This window comes from Protopterus annectens, chromosome 2.part1 (assembly GCF_019279795.1).
Source record: "Protopterus annectens isolate FY-2018-M chromosome 2.part1, PAN1.0, whole genome shotgun sequence".
Lineage (NCBI taxonomy): Eukaryota > Metazoa > Chordata > Ceratodontiformes > Protopteridae > Protopterus > Protopterus annectens.
This window is the reverse complement of record NC_056729.1, coordinates 77,145,856-77,168,785: the sequence shown is the minus strand read 5'-3', so window position 1 is coordinate 77,168,785 and position 22,930 is coordinate 77,145,856. Positions and strand designations below refer to the sequence as shown.

Genomic DNA, 22,930 nt, shown 5'->3' with positions numbered 1-22,930 from the left:
TTATACACAATCCTCAGTTCTAAACCATGTTTATAAACGTTTCAAGACAATTCTGCCAAACAGGGTGGCAAATTCAATTCCAAAATTACTTGAAAATGACCGTTGTAGACTTCTGGGAGTAAGACAGACCTCTTACAGTATACTGAAAATTGGAGTGTTGATGAAAGGTACTCAACAGCAGTGAGAAACATTGCTGATACTGTATTTAGATGCAAAGCAGGCATTTTGATGAGGACGAGTGGTATATTTTACTCATTCGTTTCTGGAATGTATTTGTTCCAAATAATTTTTTTTACTTGAAAGTAGCTATTTATATGATTTGTGAAGTTACAGCAAGATCTACAATGTGACTTCAAATGCCTCAAGTGAGTGGATTGCTACTAAAAACCTCATGGTAATCACATATAAAACAAAGTCTTTGCTTTTGCTACTAACAAGAACTCAGCATATCCAAAAAAAATAATCTATGATCACAATAACAATTCCATAGAGTAAGTCTCCTCTTTCAAGTATCTTGGCCTCTGGTTACACCCCTTATCTTCTACCTGCCTCTTAATAATACATGTAAACAAATTAATCCCCCACTTTTATGTGCACAGAAAGATCCCATATTCTCTCACACCCCACCAGATCTGCAATAGGAAAAGGAATCTTAAATCCTTTAACCCAAATTCAGCATCCTTCTTCTATCAGCAGCCTCTTTAAAAAAAGCTTTACTACTATTCAAACACTAGAAAACAAAGTACCCAGATTTATTATACACTTTCCAAGAAATGACCACCACTGGATAACACTAAAAAACACAATCTGGCTCCCAGTAAGCAAACAGCAGATCTGTTCCTAGAATCTCAGTGTTCCAACTCCCACATGAAAATAATACCCCTCCTTTAACCTCAAAACTAATAACACAAATCTTCACATACAACCTAAGAAACTTGAACTACTCAGGCCCTAAAACACAAATCTCACACTCTGACTATGTATTCTCATTTATCAATCCCAAACTGTGCAAGGTCCTCTCACCTAAAAGTAAAAACTCACCCTTTTATTCCAATGCCTTTCCCTAGAAGAATGTACCTGTTATCCATCAGGTCACATCACTTAATTCTCTTCCACTCTAACCAAACCACTAAGAAAGATCCTTTGCTCCTTTTCACATATCGAACTTGTATTTCTCACATGTTTTAAACGTCTGTACATACTGTAAATCAGTAAATTGGATTTACTATGTATCCAAACCATTACTATACTCTTCTACTGTTTTACTGTCACTTAGGTATTATTGTAGTCTTGTCAATGATGTATGACTGGTCAGCTTTTGACCCCCAGGATGAGACTGAAATTGGTCAGATGTTATTAGTGCTCTACCCTGATAAACAAATTCAACTATCTAACTATCTAACTAACTAACTAACTAACTTAACTATCTAACTAACTAAAGGTAGGATCCACACAGGCCTATCTTTACCCTTTATGTTGCCTAGAGATACAAGGTAAGGATGTCTTTTGTTACCTCTTTTAGTTGCACTTTAGTTAAAGCTTTTGGCTTCATTTTTGAGGTGTTCCAGACTGAAGGGTTACACAATAAATCAAGAAGACATAAATATTTCAGTATTTGCAGATTATACCTAACCCTGACAGGGATACGGAGTACATGTTTCAGGTGTTGGATAAATGAGTTAAATGGACAGGCTAATATGTAAATAAGTCAAAAACTAAAGCAGTAAGGATAACTGCTGCACCCTCTCCATGTTTTCTTTTTTTTGTCACCTCCTTACATAATTACATTGTCACTGCTACCTAGAGCCCCATGTCCATGCAGGGTCTACCACCCAATCTCCTTACCACTACAGTATGGCTAGGACCTGTCATGGATCCCAAGGATGCCCTGGGGGCCCAGCCATCTTTGCATCCATCCTGTTTTTTTCCCTTTATGCCCTACCCACATTCACCATCCCATCCCCTGCGCTCATTGACTTGACAGATGAAGGCAACTCCCCTTTATGGGCCATGCCTGCCCTTAGGGAACATAATCAATGAATGTTCTCCTCCTCAGGACACGCATTCCCACCTCTCTCCTTGCTGCTCCATCAATCACTAAGCCACTAATCCAGCTCTGGTTGTGCAAGGCAGAATTATGCTTATTTATGGCAAGTTGATTATAAGAATTCTTTAGGAAATTGGGTGTGGGATTCCTTAGAAGAATTTATACGTATGATACACAAGGAATTAATGAAAAGGTTGAGCATGACTTTAGAAAAGTAACAGCACTGAAATAGATAAGACAGTGGAAGCACTTCATTTTTTTACTTTTACTACTGTCATGTGAATTTCAGGCCTTTTTAGCTGATATTTCAACAACTTTTCTGAAAGTAGTCGAGAACATAATACAAGACTTGTGTCTTGGATGTTGGGAAACCAAGTGTGTCATGGGATGAGCTGACATTTTCAGAGGTAGGAGGTTTATATGTACCTGATCCAGAGTTACACTATGAAGAAAACATATTTGTTGCTATTCAGGATCATGATGCCAAATGGAAAAAGAGTTAGTGAAGTTAACCAGAGGGAATGAGAATAGTCTTGACAGATGTTCTTTTTGGAAGTATCATCCATACAGAGTGAAGGCACCTTATGTCATGAAGAAGGCACCAATGACATTAAATAATATATTAATAAAACCAAAGGGGGGGATCACAGATAAACCCTATTATTGCCCATCAGTAACAGTAATTTGGAAATTCCTGTCGAAACTGAGTTGATGAACTGAAGGGATAGGAAGATGAAAATTATCTACTGTGAGTAACTGAGAATTATTGACAGCTGGGGTACTTGAGCCCCAGTCACACAGAAATACGGTTTACCTATGTTTTTACAGTTGGAATATGAAGATATGCTTATCATGGTATGACAAAAGTGCTTGCTGGGACTGTTAGATGGCATTCATCCATAGAGGCAAAAAGTGATAGCTCAATGATAAAATGATTAGTATACAGGGTATGCAGGGCTTTGAACATCATGAATAAGGAGGTAATGGGGAATAGAGACAGATGAGACTATGTACAGATTGAGTTGCTACCTAGATATGTTATCAACATGCGGAAAGTAAAGGACATTTGCAGAGAGATATTTGCACAAATGTTTTATGCTCTCAACCACTACAAAGGATATGTTTTTGAATAGAGATTCCAGCTGCTGGAGGTAAGAAGAAGGGGTGACTGAATCATGTGATCATATATTCCAGCCATGTTTGAGTTTAACAACCTTTAAGGAAGATCTTGAATGTTTAGTGTCATGAACACTACAGAAAAGATAAACGTTAATAAAAATCTAATAATAAGGGGATGTGGCAATAATCTGCAATGAACTAAATTTAAGAAGACAATTGTTGGTTACGAAGATGACCATAGCATAAACCAGAATCAAGACTAAGTCTGACAGTGAGGGATGTGATTCAAATACTGGAGGAACTGGACAAAATAGGGTTATAGATAAATAATAGGCAGCTTGTAGACTATTACAAGCCTAACCAATAACCATAGGTCAGAATCAAACCCTGTACTTTGTATCTGTGAGATAAAGACCTTAATCATTATGTAAACCCCACCCCAGTCAGACTGAAACTAGGAAAAAAATCATGGGATAAATATATGGGAAGATGGCTACAATGGAAATTGTATAAAGGTGTAACATTCTAAATACACCAAAAGGGTAAACTGTCTTCAAGTGCGTGGGAATATTTTTACAAATAAGAAGTTAGATGATGGCTCTGTATCAGTCAGTAATGAACTTTTAATTAAGACTTACCATTAAATAAAATGAGGTACCCAGTCAGAAGCACTTACAAAGTTAGTTCCTTAACTGAAGGATCACCTGGAAAGAAAAGCCTGGAAGTGTGGTGTACATCAGCCCATCCAGGAATGCTTCATAGGAGTAGATATACTAGAATAAATGTAACACAGAGCTGGAATCAGTCCTGGGCAATACTTGTAGACAGAAAATTTTGGAGATTGCCTACGTACTGGAAGAGGTGTGTGGACTGTGAAAACTAACTAAAATGTGCTGTTTTATGAAACTATAAACCAAGGAGCTGTGTTTGTTTTATTTGCTTGAGACTCAAAAGCATTTTCTTTGGCTATACACACAAACTTGTTTCTTTTTATGGCTCTGTGCTTTTAGTGTTCCCTGGAATTTACAAAGGATACAAGAGAAAAAGATTCCCCTTATTCCAAGTCCTGTTCTCTACTAAAACCCATATTTAGTTAATGAAGCAGAATGGACCCATTTCCCCTCAGGCCACATCACTCAAGTTTACTTTAATTCTTCTCCAGTCTAACTCAACCATTAAGATCCTTTGCTGCTCTTCACGTCTCTGATTAGTTTTACTCTAGTTTCTCAAATGTTTTGAAACTTTAATGCATATTGTAAATGAATACATTACATCTTCTCTGTATCCAAAGCATTACTCTACTACTATAGTGTATTAATGTAATTTATGTGTTTTTACTCCTGTCTGTTTTGTGCGTTTGGTCAGTATTTGACCCTGGACTGAGACTGAAATTGGTCAATATAGATAAATGCTCTTTCCTGGTAAACAAATTCAAATAAATAAAATAAATAAATAACCCATGTACTTTGAAATCTAATGGATTGGGGTGGGTGAAGAATTTTATTTTTGTTATTTTATCAACTGACTATCCTCTATAAATCATAACAACAACAGAATTCATACCTTTGGGATACATGGTTTACTTACATACAAGTTAATGAATACTGAAAGCACAGTTATTTGAGATGGCTAGCTAACGTTTGGGTCATGATATCTTGATATCTTATGCTTGATAAATGTATAAATAAATGTTTATATGTAAATCAGTTGGAAAGATAAACTTTCAACAACATTCACAAATGGGTATGAAGTCATTGTATTTAGTTGTATTATACAAGGAAACTGTTTTGTTTTTTCTCGGTTATTGAACTGAAAAGACAAGTTGACCAATTACGTTATTTGAAAAGGCTGACTGCAATAAAGATGTGTTCTTTAAAAAGAAGAGTGAATCAGACAGAAGGTACAAAATGGCCCAGTTTGAAGATACAAAACAGATGGCTGAAGGGAAATGCAGAATTCTTAAAGAAAGGATGCTAGATGATTAGAACAGCCTACTAGTGGATGTACATGGATTAAAAGTTCTAATATTTAAAAATCTGTTTGAAAAACATAATGCAATTCTTGCATGAGATGGTAAAGCAAGCTATTAGCTAACGATCTGCTGCTGATCCACAGTCCGATTATATGGACCAGTCCATCTTTATATGCTAAATCATGTTTCTGTTAAGGTTCAAAACCTTAATACTATATTTCCTTATAACTGCCACTCAATAAGCAAGATATTAAAAGGAGACACACATACAAATAGGAACACCAGGGTTAAAAACATAATCTTGTTGTATTACGCAGTGCTGACATTTCCTGAAGAAAATATTTGCATTCTTTTAATGGAAGAACAGTTCTAACAGAATACTTCTGTATAATGCCTCCAAGTGCTCCAATGACTACAGAATGTCTTACTTTGATATTTTTGACCACCTTAAGTAATGCCTCCTATAGACCCTGAATACCACGCTATATGTTATTGCTGTTTGCTGATAAAATGGGGCCACAGACTATTTTAAAACCACCAGTCTGTGGCAAGTCAACATTATCACATGCACACTGTGTTACACATTATTTCCACCTGGTGCACAGCACAAGACGGAGAAAGGTTCTATGCTTTGCATACAACCAACAAGGCAACAACCCAGCACACTGCATATAAATATACATAGTACCAACTGCTGGCACTGACAATATATAATAATGCAACACAGTACATGTCTCAGTGCATATTAGTACAGGTTTCTTATGTCTGTTGCATGCACTGATGCTCACATTCATTAACTTAAGGCATTATAGCATGCAGGAGTGTGTAGCAATCTACTATAATTTCCACATTATTACACACAGACTCCATGCATTATGTGACAACAGCATCACTTCCACAGCCCATGTTCCCAAAAGAATTCCCCTTGTACATACAATATATATTATATACAATATGTACACACACTCATCTACAACATATTAAAGAGATGGCAATGTTTTGCTGTTTTCATACGGGCAATGTTATCAACAATGTATTCTGTGCAAATGCAGCAAAAGAAAACTCAGCTATAAGTTCCTTGTAATAAGACAGATTCTAGCTTCTTCCAGGAATGACCCAACCTTACTTCAAACTAAACTGGTTATTCATCCTAATAATTTTGTGTATTACTTGTGTGTGTTGCCTACTGCTTGATGTCTACACATATCTTTCCATTTTTAAGCACTAGGAGTGCACAGTTTGTGCACAAGGAGGGAGCAAGTTCAGATATATATGGTTTCAGTAAATACATATACAGTAAGATGGCTGGTCATGTCTATTCACCCTCAGCTCCTCAGAAAGAAGGGCAGAAGGACAGTTTGATCAAATTCCACACTCCTGGGTCAGAAAAAAGAGATGGTGCATGCTTCATTCAAGTCCATGACTTGTACCACCTAGCTGTCAGTAACTTCATGCCCAGATAATAAAAGATGAGGACATGAAAGGCCAAGGCTTCTTGGGACAGGATGGTACAGCATAAGAACCACTGGACAGGTACAGTCAGAGGCTGAGACTAGCTTTTAAATCAGTGCAGAAGGAACACATTATTAGGGTGATAAGCACCTGAGCAAGAAGAGCAGAAGCAGTGGTTCTGGGGCACAACCAGACAAAATCACAAATACCAGTGCCTGGCACTGCCTACATGGCATTGTTATAAGAGGTGAAGAGCAAGGCTTATTTAAAGAATGCTTATCCTCCATCTGAAATACTGGTAACAGCAACAACTTAGAACGGTTATTAAAGGGAAATGTTGAGCCCACAGAATGCTTACCCTCTATCTGAAATACTGGTAACAGCAACAACTTAGAACGGTTATTAAAGGGAAATGTTGAGCCCACAGAATGCTTACCCTCTATCTGAAATACTGGTAACAGCAACAACTTAGAACGGTTATTAAAGGGAAATGTTGAGCCCACAGAATGCTTACCCTCTATCTGAAATACTGGTAACAGCAACAACTTAGAACGGTTATTAAAGGGAAATGTTGAGCCCACTGCCTCACATAAGTTAAATAACAGCAATGGATATGTACCATATTGGTGGAATTCAAAATGTTAAAAACTATATATGAAGAAAAAGAGATTAGGGTTATGTTATAAGAAACATCTTACAAAATTTAATAAGGGTAGATTAAATAAGTGAAGTAAAGAATTAAAGCTTTTAATTAAAACTAAAAAAAGGTACTTATGAAAATAACTTAGGAAACTACAAATAATAAAAAAATATTTTATAAATACTATTAGTAATACAGTTCCTCATTTAAATTATATTGAACATGAAGGAGTGACTGTATCCAAAACATAAAAAAAATATTTTGTTAACATGCATTCAGGTTTTAAGGTTAAACTTACCATTAAATCTCTGCTGGAAGAAATTAAGGTAAGAACATAGCCTTTGATCACACTTAGTATCTTGAGAATGTCACTTAAGAAGACAAATACATCTACTACTCTGGGCCCTGATATTATACCAGCAATTATGATAGCTAATTCATTGGATTTGTTGGAACCCTTATTGTTTAACTTATTTAATAAATTACAATGTAAAGATATTGTTCTTCTCCATTGAAATTGTCATTTGTTACACCTATAGTTAAGGAGGGGAACAAACTTGAATTACAGAACTACCGCCCTATCTATCAGTTTGACATCCATTTTGGGTAAATTTTTTGAATGTTGCCTTATTCAGATATTGAACAAGGAAATAAATGTTAAGAAATGTGATATCTATCAGTATGGATTCACTCATGGGCATTTAGCACTTATCAGTTTGGATCACAGATCATAGGAGTTTAGTCTAATGGCCCTAAGGCCCTTACAAACCTAGCCAAGTTCAACCCATGTTCTCAAGGTGTCTGGTTCAAGCAGGCACTAAAATCAGCACCTATTCCCCTGTCAAAGCGGGACACAGGTGGAATTCCCTGGGGTGAATTTCTGGTTACCTATCCAATCATCCAAATTAAGCTTAAATAGGGGCAACGAGGAGCTTTGTTTAACATGAATAGGAAGCTTGCTCCAAAGGTGGGGCAACCTCTGTGAGACAAATCTGTCTCTCCAGCAAGTTCTGTTGATGTCACATATCAGGCTAAAGTCCTCTAAGTGAGTGATCCGTGTGTCATTTGACTTGCGAAAGTGCAGCATTTCCATTAAAGCTGGGTCAGATATTGCTCTATATGCAAGGCACAGGTCGCCTCTGAGCAGTGTGTACAACACAGAGTACAGCGACTATGACTTCAGTCTGTCTGCATAAGACAGACCTTGAAGACCCTGAATTTTCTTTGTAGGGAACCTTTGTGTTTTCTCCAGTTGCTGCAGGTGTTTGGAAAGGAACATACCAAAGTGAATGTTGTACTGTAATACTGGCCTGAGGAGGGAAGAGTACGGGGGGCGGAGTTATAATCTCTTTTTCTTTCTGGAGGCAATGCCCTTACTTATGAGATCAGCAATATAAAATGCCCTTCTTACCACTGCAGAGACATGGTGATCAAAGTTAAGGTTGCTTTTGACCTGTATGTCCAGATCTCTCACCACTGACTGTACGCTTAGGGTACTGCTACTGATGTGGTAATTTGCGGGAACATCACCCTTGCCAAAGGGGATGATAATTTTTTTGCATTAAGTTTAAGACCATGATTTTGGCACCTCTCATTAGTCTGCGTAAGACCTTGTTATAGGATGTTGACATCGTTACGGGTTTCAGTTATCGCTCCCAGTTTTCAGTCATCAGTAAACTTTGTCAGCCACAGTCCTTCAGTTTTACCCTGTACTTTGGAGAAGTAGACTCTGAACAGTAGGGGTCTCAGAACCAATCCCTGTGGAACAACACTGGTTATGGGTCTGCTGGAGGAGAGACAGTCCCCTACTTTGACCATATGAGTTCTATCAGTGAGCCAGTTTGCAACCCACCAGACAATATATGGGTTGAGTTTATCAATGATGCCTGAGTGGGGGATTGTGTCAAAGGCTTTGGCTAAGTCTAGGTAGGCCACATGCACAGATGTGCCCTCATCTAGGGCTTTGGTGACTATCTCGAAGAAGTCCATCAAGTTTAATAGCCATGATCTCCCCTTGACAAAGCCAAACTGGGTGGGGTCAAGTGTTTGGAGAGTTCCTTTATCTTTGTTAAAAAAGTCCATGATGATTCGTTCCCAAGGCCTTGCAAATAAGGCTGGTCAGGCTAATGGGTCTGTAGTTCCCGGGGTCTGTGGATACACTCCCTTTGTGCAAAGGGATGATGGTAGCTGTTTTCCATTCCACTGGGATGAAGCCAGCACTTAAGCTGTGACTGAAAAGCATGTCCAATGATGAAGATGCTAATTCCCGTTTTAACCCATGTAGAACACAGCCCAGGATGTCGTCTGGTCACCTTGCAGAGGTTGTTTAAGACCTGCTCCTCGGAGATACTAGGTGGAGGACAGGTGTTAGGGATGCTTTGGGGTATATGTGGCGGGGACAGGGGAATGAAGTTTTCACTGAACCTGTCAGGTTTGCTATATCCACAGGTTCTGTACATGTAGCACCATTAACTACGAGCTCAGTGCAAATCAGGGCCTTACCTTTCAGGTTACACATATAACTAAAGAACACCTTGTGGTTATCCTTAGTTAGGGAAGCTAATTTGGATTCATAGTTAGCTTTGGAGAATTTCACTAGGAGTCTTATTTGCTTGTTTAAGTTGATTCCAGTTTTGAGACCATTCCTTCCTACTCTTAGACAGTAATTTCTTTCTACTACTGTATAGTGTATTATTGCAGTTGTCCACCAGGCAGGATTTTTTTCCTTGAAGATCTTGCTTTGGTTCCATCAGGTACAACAGAGTCAATATAAATGTACAGGTGCTTGTATAAAACATTTGAGTATAACTCAGCATAGGTGTCCTTTCCGTCAATGGGGGAGAGGCTATGAATCTATTTATGCTGTCATGTAAGAGGGTGTAATTGACCTTGGAAAAGTTTTTCAGTCTAGTTGTTGCTGGGGGGGGGGGTCTTGTGTTATAGTTACTTCTAGTGAGACCGATTTGTGGTCAGATCTCACCAGGGATGGCCACACACTGGGGGTGGTGCAGCAGATTCCCATGTTGGTGAACACCAGATCCAGGATGTTTGAGGCCCTTGTGTGTGTGTGTGTGTGTGTGTGTGTGTGTGTGTGTGTGTGTGTGTGTCAACCAGCTGGTCCAGAGCATTGGTGTTAATGAAGTCCAGGAACCTTTGGACCAGAGAGTTAGAACATGTATACTTTACCCAGTCAATGAATGGATAATTAAAGTCACCCCAAACCAGGATGTTTGGTTGTATCTTGATTGACTCAAGTAGATCCAAGTAGGCTGAGTGGATGTCCTGATTCATGGAGGGAGTCCTATATAAATGACCTGATGATGGGTCTTACTTACAGTCAATTGCACCTGAAGTAATTCAAGGGAATTGTGCTGTTTAACCAATCTAGAGGTGTATTTATCTTTAATGAATATTGATAGACCACCTCCTTTGACTGTTTTTACAGCAGATATGGAGTCAAGTGTGGGTTTTATCTTTTTAATTTTAACTAAGGATTTTGATGTCTTACCTCACTCTGTGATTGTTAACGTATTACAGAACTTCAAACTTAACTCTTACCTAATTATATGGTTAATAAGTCAGAATTTATTAATGGTACCAAATCAGATTATGCTATCATTCAATGTGGAGTATCAGAGGGGTCAATATTGGGTCCTGTATTATTTAGTCTGGCATTTAGCACCATTCCATTAGAAGCATGTTGTTGGATTTCCAAAGATGAAGACAATTGTAAGACTGGATTTTTTTCTAACAGTAAGTGTGAGTTTGAAGCTCTTAATTCTTATATGGTTCAAATTGAAAAATGGGCCAAGGACATGGGCTTCCAGTTTAGTCAAGATAATATAACTTTTTGTATTTTGAGAACTCTAGAATTAGGAGACCAATACAGTTATCTTCATTTGTATTATCAGAGGTTGATAACTATAAAGATTTGGAGATGGTCATTTCTTCAAAATTTTCATTTGAAAGATGTTGAGACAACTGGAAACAAAGCTATGAAGAAATTAGGTTTTATTCTAAAAATACTGCAAAGCGTGAAAAGAATTGTATAAACTCTTTATTCAAATATTATGCTTGACCAATATTAGAGTTCAATGGAGTGTTTTGTTTATGTAGTGTGACACCTTAATTGTAATAAGAATGTACAGAGAAAGTTCACTATAAGAATTTGTCACAATAATGAAATGAATTACATGAATAGGTATCAAGCTCTAAAATTGTTTTCTATTCATTATTATTTGCATTTAAGATTTTTCATGATTTTTCAATTTTTAACATTGACAACTGCCAATATGATAAAACACGCAAACATAATAATTTAAGATTTTGTACACCTTTTTTCTAAAACAAAAGCAGGCATTCATATATTACTGTTAGACTTGTGGTACTATTTTATTTATTTTACATTTGTTTACCAGGATAGTCCGACTGGATACATGTCCATTTTCAGTGGAGGCCCAGTGAGAAAAGCTCCAATAGACAATAATTACAAAGATTACACATCATGTTAGTTACATAGAAAATATAAGACAAAGATTTATATACAATGTTTTAGTATTGCTCCCAAAGGGACTCACGGTTTACACAGTCAGACACTTTAAAGCAGAAATCATCAGACTGGTACAGTACATAGTTGAGTTAAGGTAGTATGCAGATATGTTTTCATTTCATAGCTTAATCAGGGTTGGTACATGGACAAAGCCAGTTCACTTTGAAATACTGTTTGATGTTTTTTTGAAGAGACTTATGGAGGATTGCAGGGTTAAATGGTTTGGTAGAGAATTCTAGGTTTTGTCAACAAAGTTGGCAAACAGGGATTCCCCAGCTAAATTATTAGCCTTGTAAGTTTGGACCAGTAGTTTGTTGGCAGATTGTAGTGACCTCAGGTTAATTGTATGGCTTTATAATATTATGAATGAGGGGGTAACCTCAGGGTTGTAAAGAATTGTGTGGGCTATTAAGAGTTGATTTAGTTGAATTAAGCTGGGAAGTTCTAGCCACTCTAGTTGTTTCAGGTTCTGGCAATGATGGGTTCTATAGGTGGAGCCAGTGGCGAATCTGGCAATATGGTTATAGCTATGGGAGAGCTTATTCAGTTTAGTCTTATTTAGGTTTGAGATACAGGAGAGGCATAAATAACAGTAGAGAGTAGGTGCAACCAGGCAATTGCAATTCTAGCCAGTGGGGTTAAAAATGACTTGTTTCTGTACAGAGATCCAAGCTTCTTATTGATGGTTGTATGGTTTTGTTGACCTGTAGGTCAGATTTAAGATTATTATCTATAATGACCCCTAGAAACTTTGTATGGGTATCTGGGGAGATAGTGGTAGCATTGTTGGATGTAACAGTGAATGAAAATGGGGTGGATCTATTAGTGGGGGTGAAGAGCAGATGTTTAGTTTTATTGGGGTTCAGCAGTAGACATTAGTTGGAGAGCCAGTTTGCAATAGTGTTAAATGTATTTTGGGTTAAGATATGCAAGTTGGATGGGGAGGTGGCTGAGCAGATGACAGTGGAATCATCTGCGCATTGAATGCAGGTGGCTTTAGGGATAGCAGTGTGGAAGTTATTGATGAAAATAGACAAGAGTAGTGGTCCTAGTATGGAGCCTTGTGGGATGCCAAGAGTGAGAGGTAGCTGGCTGGATAATTTGCCTTGCCATGATATTGCCTGTTGTCTGCCAGTTAGGTAGGACTGGAACTATTGGATTGTGTGTTTGTTTAGAGAAACAGACTTTAGAGAGAGAATGAGGAGTTCATGGTTGACCATATCAAAGGCTTTTGATAGGTCAAGAAAGAGGGCAGAGGATATCCTATTGTCATTCCTGTTTTGGTTTATGGCATTAGTAAAGGAAAGGAGGGCAGACGTGGTGCTGTGATGTGGCCTCTAACCATGCTGGGAGTTGAACAGTAGGTCATTCTGTAGAAGGTATTGCATTAGTTGCTTCTGTACGCATTGCTCCATTATTTTGGCTAGTGGGGAAAGAATAGCGATTAGTCTATAGTTGGATAATTCTGTGGAACTTCTGCCTTTATGGAGTGGGATGGCATGGGATATTTTCCATAGGGTGGGGTAGTACCTTCAGATAAGGTTCTACTGATCAGTATAGATATGGGGTAGGCAATGGGCTCTGCAGCTATTTGTAGGTACTCTGCAGGGAGGAGGTCGGCAGAGAGGGAAGTAGGTTTTAGTTTTTTTAACAGTGTTTTGATAAAGGTGGTGGAGATGGGTTGGGAGCTAAATTGAGGATGGTTTCTGGGCAGATTGGAGCTGGGGTTAATATTTGTGGGTGTTAGTTGGTTTGCTAGGGATGGGATTGTTTCTGTGAAAAAGCTATTATAGGCGCCTGCTATGGTCTCTGGGGAACTATGGGTGAGGTTAGCAGGGGTTGGGGTGGTAGACTGACCTGGATGAAGGATCTGATTTAAGCCTGCCCAGAACTGAGGGTTGTTTTGTTGTTTGTTTAGGAGGTTTTGGTAGTAGCTTTTTTTATCTAGTATGATAGATTTTTCTGTTTCATTCCTGAGTTGGCGGTATTTTAAACGGTCAAGTGGGGTTTTAGTTGACCGCTAACAGGTCCAAGCTCTGTTTCTGGTTTTGATTTTTGACTCAGTCTCCTTTGCGAGCCATGGTGCTGGGTTTGATTTAGTTTTTACAGTACGCGCTGGAGCATGGGAATCAAGGATACTGAGGAAGTTAGTGTTGAAATATGCTATGGCCTCTTCTAATGATTGATTTTTTTTAGTTTTGACCAGTAAACTGCCTTTAATTCATTTAAGAACAGCAGGGTTGATGTTCTTCCTGTTTCTAAGTGTTTTCTATTTGGTCTGGTGGGGGGTGCCTGCCTTGTGTTTTATGACATAGGTTAGTAGATGATCACTAAGGTCATCAGGGAGAGTCCCGGCTGTGTACAGTTGGGGTTGGTTATTGACTAAAATCCAGTCTAAGATACTTTCCCTATTGGTTGGTTTATTAATCCTAGGGTGGAGGTTATGGTCTGCTTAAACCCAGATAAGTTTATAGGTGTGATGGGGGTTCGGAGGAGAAGGACTGCCAATTGGTATTAAAGTCACCAAGAACTATGGTTTCTTGGGGATAGGTAATGGATAGCCAATAGAGGATATCCTCTAGGGTAGTTACATTGTTACCTGGTGGGATATAGGCACAGACGATGTACAAGCATTTGTTATGGTTAATCTGTAGTTTGGTTATGAGGAGTTCTGCATTTTTGAATTGGGGCGATTGTATGGTTTCTCTATTAACAGAGTATTTTTATACAGGACTGCTATCCCGCCTCCTTTTTTTGTGGTGCGGTCTAGTCAGTGTATATTACAGCCTGGTGGTAATATCTCATTATCAATAGTAGTTGGTTTAATACAGGTTTCCGTAAGACACATAATGTCTGGGGAGTGGATTGCTAGGAGGGGTGCAGGTTGGGAATTTTATTGTTAATATTCAAAAAGGACCAACGGAATTAAAATAAAATAACCAGAATGACACGAACTTCAGTACAAGGTTCCAATGAAGGCTATCCCTCCACAAACTGGCAAAAGGCAGATATTTTTCAAAAAACAATTTATTTATACATACAATACATCAGATTAGATTAAGTGCTTTCATTTACAAGAGGAAACTTCATCAGAATCACACAGCAAGAACTTCCTCCATCTTAAATAATTAATAACCATTTCCTTTTGGATAATAATCCACAGGTATTTTTTAAAAAAACAGTAAATCAAAAACAGTAATAAATAAAAACCGTGAGACACTTTAAAGTGTATCGGAAGTGTTACAAAGCTTTTTTTAAAAAAAAAAATAAAAAAAGCAATCATTATTAAAAAAACTGCAATAATGAATGTCTTCAAAGTTCTTCTTAGTGTTAATTTATTTTAACCTATTTGCATTCAACTTTAATGCAGGTAAGAGAGAGAGGTGATCATTCAGACCAGGGAAAGTGCAAGCCATCCAGACGCAATTAACAAATAAGTTCCCTAAACTCGTCTACTTTCCCAGTCTCCCCCTCTATCATCCTTTTTCAAGTTTTCTATCACCCAAAACTTAAAATCAGCATTGGGACATCTGGAAATATGTCTGCCCAAGGCATTGGTTTCTCTGCCCCTACTCACATCATACACGTGTTCATAAATCCGTTGTCTTAAATTATGTTCCGTCTTGTCGACATAAAACACATGACAAACAGAATAAACACATATAAATCACCCCTCTAGTGCAGCAGCTAAAATAACCATTGGCTCTCAACATGTACCTGGATATCCTTAAGATGTCACCTTCAGCCATAAATAAACATTGGGGGCATCTGGCACATTTGAAAGTTCCTAATCCAGTTGTATTATTATTAGTAGAATTCTTTTTGATTTCCAGTATTTCTTTTAAATTACAATTCCTTCTATAACTATATTGCAGCCTATGGCTGAGCACCTCCAATCTGTTAGGTATCTTGCCAAACGTATCCCAAATCCCCCTGATAGTTTTCTTGACCCATGGTGTGTTCTGATCATAAGTGACCACTAAATAACGGGTCCTAGAATCTGTCTCTATCACATTGACTGTTTCATTTGTGTCATTCACTCTCCTGAGCAGGGGTTTGTATCTATTACCCCACTCACGATAGCCAGGTCTTTCAATGGTGTGTGTTATGAGGGTGTCCGCGTATCCCCTATCCAAAAATAGGGTACAAACAAACTCTAGTTCATCAATAAGATCCTCTCTTTCTGAGGTCATTTGAATCACCCTGATCATCTGCCCTTTAACAATATTAATTTTTTTATCGTTAATACTTCTAATATTTAGGTGAAATTCTAGGAGGAAGCTAGTGGGAGTAAATAGGGGTAGTTTGACTGTGGGGTTACAGTAAGGGAGTGGGGGTTATTGAGTGTAGGTGGGCCAGGGTTGGGATGAATGTCCCCATGTATTATAAGGTTATAATGACAGGATATTCTAAGCTTTAGGATTTTGTTTATTAGTTTTATATAGTCTTTGTCTTTGGGATTGCATTTTGTGGTTTTACATGGGTGATATATTGTTGGGGGCAGTAGACCAGGTATGTGGAGGATGGTTAAGTGTGTAGTCTTGAGTGAAAAGTCATGGGAGGCTGTTTGAGCTTTTGGGTAATGGATATGTAGAAAAAGGTTTTGCTCATAGGCAGTAAGGTGATAAAATAAAAATAGCAGTGGCAGTAGGGTATGTAGTATTATTTTGTTTGTTTGCATTGTGTAATGGGGGATTGACAATTATCAGGGTTGACATTGCTAATAGGGTTAACAGGATAGGGACAGAATAAATTGGATTGAGAGGGGAGGGTGTTTAGTTATGTGTAAGGCAGTGATTGGTGGTTAGCAAAAGGGGAATGGCTTAAAGTAGTTTAAATTTAGCACTACTGAGGGCGGGTGGAAATAGGGGGCAGGTAAGACGTGGAGCCCAAGGTATTATGGAATAAGATTCATGAATACAGCAGAAAATGTTAACTCTTTCAACACACTTTTAGATTCCTAGTTGGGTATAAGAATATATGATCTAACTATTTTGGATACAATGTTCCTTGATGGCCACTTAGACTGAACACTATACCCAGCATCTGACCTAAACAAGAATTGAAAGGAGATATTTCGGATGATTGAAACTCTTACTTTTGAGACTATTAGCGTTCAATGAAAGAATTGTAATATTACTGTTTTCCTTTCTTTAAGACTGGCATATAATTTGTTTGAACTTCCCACCCTTTGTTTAACACATACCCTTATGTAATTACTTTCCACTTCAGAGCTTAATTCCTGCTCTTCAGGCTCACGCACTTCTTTGTCTCCAGATAAAACATCAAATTTGTTCTGCATAGAAACAGAACTCATAAGGTCAGTAGTCTCGAGTGGATGTGACGATACAACACATTTATCCAAGAGCACGAGTATCAAGTACATCCCACTTACTACTAACCACTCCTCCCCCAAAAGCATGAGAAGGTTTATATTCAGAGCAATCTATCACCTTCTTTACTGCGTATAAAACAAAACCATCTACATTGTTTCTCACCATGATCTACGTCACCACAAACTTGGTATCATCACTTATGACATGCCCCAACAAAATGGTCCAAAGACCCACAACAATAACAAGCTTTGGCTGTCCCAGATGTTTAGAATAACATTTATGATCTTGCAATACCATAACCCCATGGAAAAATGAAACACTTTTTGCTGTAATGTCTTTCACCATAAGCAGACTGTACATCAAAAATTTAATCATAAACTGAAAAAAAGAAATCATGCCCTTTTTTTTCTATATTTTAAGTACAAAGCTGCACAATTACTTTGTATTTTGTCTAAAAGTTCTTTAACTGTATACTATAAATATTCCATGAGAAATACTGACAGCTGGACTCAAAAACATTTGCAAACTAATAAGCAACATTAAGTGACTTAATTCAGCAAATGACTGACTGCTTAATGGAATCAAAGCCCTGACCTTAGTTGGCATCAATCCCAATCACACAAGTAATACCTATCAACAGGCTTTAAATTTTTTTGCAGTTATCTGCGTGACCAGAAGCTGAAAACCAATCAGTGTCTTCTATGAAAGTGTTGTTGTGCTTTCCAAAGACCAAACAAAAACAAGCATATGTCCTTGCGACACCACTATGCACTGCAACCAGCTCCAAATATTCCTGCCTTGCTTTGTAAACTACTGCACATGATTCCGCTTGTTCTTGTGATTTAAAAGGGGAAAACTGCAACAAGGTATCATATCTCTCCACGGCCTTTCCCCAAGAAAGTGTGACTTTATCAGTAGGTTCTGGTTCCATCATTAACTTTAATAAAACTGATTTTTTTTGTCCCCCCATGGGACAGTCTCCAGTGTTTTACATCCAGCTCATCTCTTACCCTCCAGACTTAATCAGTGTTGTTTGGGCCAGTCATGGATCCTAGGGAGGTCCTGGGGACTCAGTTGTCTCCACTCTAGTCCTCAGGGGAGGGATTTCTTATAAATGCCCTACCAAATCCCTACCCTGCCTCTCATGACTACTGATTCTTCCGAGGGCAACTCCCCCTTATTGGATCATGCCTCTCCTAAGGGAGCATCATCAACAAATGCTCTCACCCTGGCTTGGACATACCCATCACTCCCCTCCCTGCCTCTCCATCAGTCGCTTAAGTCAGTAATTGAATCTGGGTAATCTGGTCTGTAGTTAGGGATGTTATCCATCTATGCTACTGAAAAGACAATAAAATTGAATTTTTCAGCCCATCCATGGCTAGCTCTGTAACTGCAACAGGAGAGTCTGTCAAATGAGAGTCAAGTAAAAGTTCTGTAGCACTAGCTGCTACAGCTGACTGCATCACATCATCTGCCATGTCCTACACCTACCCCATCCCCTCTGCACTGGAAGGGAGTTATCAAAGAGTAAGAAAAGTTCCCCACTGCTTTGGCCTAATTTCCCCAATTCAAAAAGACTATTGCAAGTCTCCCCTGACATAGTGGGACTAACCTAGTCAACAAAGTGTAAATAAATGAACAGTAAACATTTTAGTAGTAAAGAGCATTTTTATTACCATAATGCTCCAGTAAGCTGTGACACAGTAAACGAAAAATCTCCAAACATTAAGAAAGACAAAAAAAAAAAAAAAAGAAAAAACACAAAAGTTTTAACTTAGATAATAAAGTTAAAAATCTACTTGCTAGATTATCTAGAATATGAATTGCACTGTAAAAGTCAATTTAATGATCAACCTAGATATTCGAAAAGGTGGCAGCAATGATCTTTGACATCCATGAATGCAACGCATGGCCACTTGGTACTTCATGATACTGTGTTTAAGATGAGCCACTTTAAACTCCTTTTTACAAGTTCTTTTTTTCATCTGATGTATGCTGTCTGTCACCAAAAATATTAAGGCTTCCCTGTGGTGCTTGACAAAAATAAAGTGACTTTTCATTACCGACAAGTCAGTCAAAAAGGTAAAACTGTTATACATGCATTTCAATGAGATAAAGTTAAGTAAAAAAATGATCAATCACACACACTTTCCACATACACAATGGGAAGCAAACATTATAAAGAATCCGCTGTTACATCACCTCTAGTCCAAAGGTAGTTCCTCAAAGAAGCAAAAACATTACCTTGAAGAACGCTGCTCAGGCTTGTTTCTTTCAGAATGACCTGCAAGGAAAATCAGAAAATGACATATTAAACAAAAATGACACATTAACAAACAAATCACAATGCAGGGCTGCTTTTCCTTTTATTCATGCAACATCGCCAAAATGGTTAAGGGCAGGTATTTTTTGTATGAACATCCTTTGTGTGACCTTTCATCTACTAGAACTATCTCAGATAATAATTTCTGGAAATTATCACTTGTAAAATAATACTACAGTTAAAGCGCTCATATGAAAAGCACATTTTTAATTAAGTAAAATGTAGCAAAAATCACAAGGTTAAGTTATTCTTACATATTCCAGTAAAATTATCTCAGGTAGAAAATACAATCAGAATACCAGCCTCATAAATGTTCTTGTTTAAACATTAAACATATTATGAGCATGTAGCAATGAGACTACAGTATCACCTCTGTACTTATTGTAGCAGTTTACAGGATCCTTAGTTATTATAGCAAATACTGAGCAAGTGACACTTTTTGAGTCTATCACACCAAGGATGAATACTCAACAATACTTGGAACGTATCCTAAATGACACCAATTACTCTGATCTAACATGCACTGCCACTATACTATCAAACTAGTTTAGCGTAAACATTACCTCTGAAATGTGTATTAAATTTCCACATATCACAGAATGCCTTACCGCTGCCATTATCACCAAGGGACATGCTCTGAAGGTGCTATCAAAAACAAAAAATACTTCCTCCACGGGACATGACAATATACCTAGATGTTTAATTATTAGTTACAAACATGTCTTCGCCAAACCTCTCCTCATATTGTTAGCCTAAGCTTAGCCACAGGATTTGCTCCCAAATTATGATGCACCACAGCAGTGTTGCTCCTCAGGTAGTCTCACAAGGACCCCAGTAATTACAGAACCATAATCCTGATCTGCTAAGCTATGAAATGTATCAAAACTGAGCTCTTCAATTATGACACCGAAACTCTCATTAGGCTAAACCTTCAAAAGATCAGCTTCATCAAAGGGAGATCCAGACTATTAAATCTAGTTAACTTCTTTGAGAGGGTTACACAGGCTGTTAACAGTGGTCATGTTGTTCACACAGATCACCTTGACATAGCTGAAGTGTTTGACATCCCAGCCTATGCATGTATTAGAAGTAAACTTAAATGCTTTAAATATAGATTTTCACATGGTAAGATTGACAGCAAAGTGGCAAAAAGACAAACCCCACACAGTTCAAGTAGCAGGTGCCTCATTTGAAAGTAAGACAGTAACCAGCAGGCCACCCCAGACTCTGTACTGGAATCCCTTCTTTCTGATATTTACTTCCCTCATCTTCAAGGAGCCCTGATTAAGTTTGCAGATAACCGCAAACTGGGTGCTAATGTCAAGACCCCTTCTGACACCTGTACCATTCAGTAAGAGCTTACTCTGGTTAAAACCTGGTGTATTGAAAATGGCTCAAGCTAAATGCAAAAAATGTAGTATCATAGGTTCATAGGTTCATACTAGGCTATCTGCCCAAGGGCATTTATAAGCCTAGCTCATAGTTATGTGGCTTTCGCCACCCCTTTAGTTTGAAGAAAACTATGCCTATTATTTTGCTGTGCCTCTGTCAAGCAGTGACACTGAAGTAATCCCTGGGGTATATCTGCGATCTCCCATCCATTGGTCAAGATTCCTCTTGAACAAGGCCAGCGAGGTGCTCTGCCTCACATGTACCGGGATTTTGTTCCACAGCATAGGGAGTCTCTGGGTGATGAATCTGTCCCTCCAGCACGTTCTATTAATAACTGTGTCAAGGTTTAAGTCTCCCGCCCTTGTGGTTCTGAGGGATCTAGATTTTTTGAGGTGAAGCATATTCATCAAATCTGGGTTTGACATGGCCTTATATGTCAGGCACAGGTCACCTCTGAGCAAGCGGTATGCGACTGAATAGAGCTGGAGTTCTTTCAGTCTGGCAGCATAAGACATATTTTTGAGACCCTTTATCCTTTTGGTGAGGAACTTTTGGGGCCTTTCCAGCTGCTGCAGGTGTCGGGTCAGATACATTCCGAATGGGGCATTGTACTCAATCATAGGTCTAATGAGTGATGAGTACAGGGGACGATGACCTCCCTAGATCTAGATGTGAATCCCTTCATGATCAGGTGGGCAGTGTAGAAGGTTTTCCTAACTACTTTGGCAACATGAGTGTCAAGCGAAGGTTACTGTCAACCTGGGTCCCCAGATCCCTGATGACTTCTTCTGTGCTCAGTGGATTGCCACCTATATGGTAGCTAGGGGTAACCTTGTTTTTCCCGAAGGGTATGACTATGCATTTCTTGGCGTTTAACTTTAGGCCATGGCTCTGGCACCAGTTATCCATTTCTGTGAGGCCCTTCTGAAGGATATCTGTGTCAGATGTGTTTTCGACTATGGCGCCCAGTTTGCAGTCATCTGCAAGCTTTGTCAGCCATAACCCTCCTGTGTTTGCTTGTACTTCAGAAAAGTAGATGCTGAACAAGAGTGGTCCCAGGACTGAGCCCTGTGGGACACCACTTGTGACAGGCTTTGAGTCTGACATGGTGCCAGCAACTCTGACCCTGTGGGTTCTGTCACTTAGCCAGTTTGCAACCCATCTTGTGATGTATGGGTTTACATTTAAGCCGATGAGTTTTTCGATGATACCCGAGTGGGGAATTGTGTCGAAGGCCTTTGCAAGGTCAAGGTAGGCTGTATGGACTGCCTTGCCCTCATCAATGGCCTTGGTGACTGTTTCGAAAAAGTCAACCAAGTTTAAGAGGCATGATCTGCCTTTGACAAAGCCAAACTGGGATGGATCCAAAGTCTGCAAGTTCCCTATGTCTTTATTTATGAGTTCCATTATGATCCTCTCCATGGCTTTGCAGATAAGGCTTGTCAAGCTAATGGGACGGTAATTTCCAGGGTCGGTGGAGGCACCGCCCTTATGAAGTGGGACCACAGTCACCATGCGCCACTCCTTGGGCACGTATCCTGAGGTGAGGCTAAGATTAAACAGCTGTCCTAACTGCGGGTTTAATTCCTCATTGAGTTCGTGGAGCACACAGCCGGGGACATCATCCGGTCCCATGGATGCTGTGTTTTTTGCCTTGGAGAGAGCAGTTCTCACCTGGGCGTTGGAGATGTTTGGGGGGTTACAATCCTCTGGTATAGATATCTCTCCTTTTGGGGGGGAGGGAGTTTGCCCTGAACCTGTCAGCCAGTATGTTGGCAATGTGTGTAGGTTCAGTAATCTTCACATCATTTTGAACTAATTCTGAGCATATCTGGGAGTTTCCTCCTAGGTTTCTAACATAGCTAAAGAAGGCCTTATGATTGTCTTTTGAGTCCTTGGCGATTTTTCTCTCAAAATTTGCCTTGGATGATTTTATGAGAGCTCTTAGATTTTTACTTATAATGATCAAAGGTGTCTTACCTTTCAAGGATTTTGCTCTATCTTGTAGTAGCTTCCTCCTTTTGTTGTAGAGCTTGTTTATGGCTGGGGTCCACCAGACTGGACGCTTGCCTTTGGTACAAAGAGTCTTAGTTTTGT

The 22,930-nt window shown here is 38.8% G+C and overlaps 1 protein-coding gene across 3 annotated transcripts in view; it reads right to left on the bottom strand.

Annotated features, from left to right (window-relative positions):
* The window catches only part of SH3D19 (SH3 domain containing 19), a 2,322,497-nt gene that overhangs the window by 1,486,881 nt on the left and 812,686 nt on the right, over positions 1 to 22,930 (bottom strand). For all 3 annotated transcript variants that reach the window (XM_044062032.1, XM_044062033.1, XM_044062034.1), the window contains exon 2: positions 19,363 to 19,402. In XM_044062032.1, the coding sequence (XP_043917967.1) occupies positions 19,363 to 19,402 (40 nt within the window). The remainder of the gene's footprint in view (positions 1 to 19,362; positions 19,403 to 22,930) is intronic.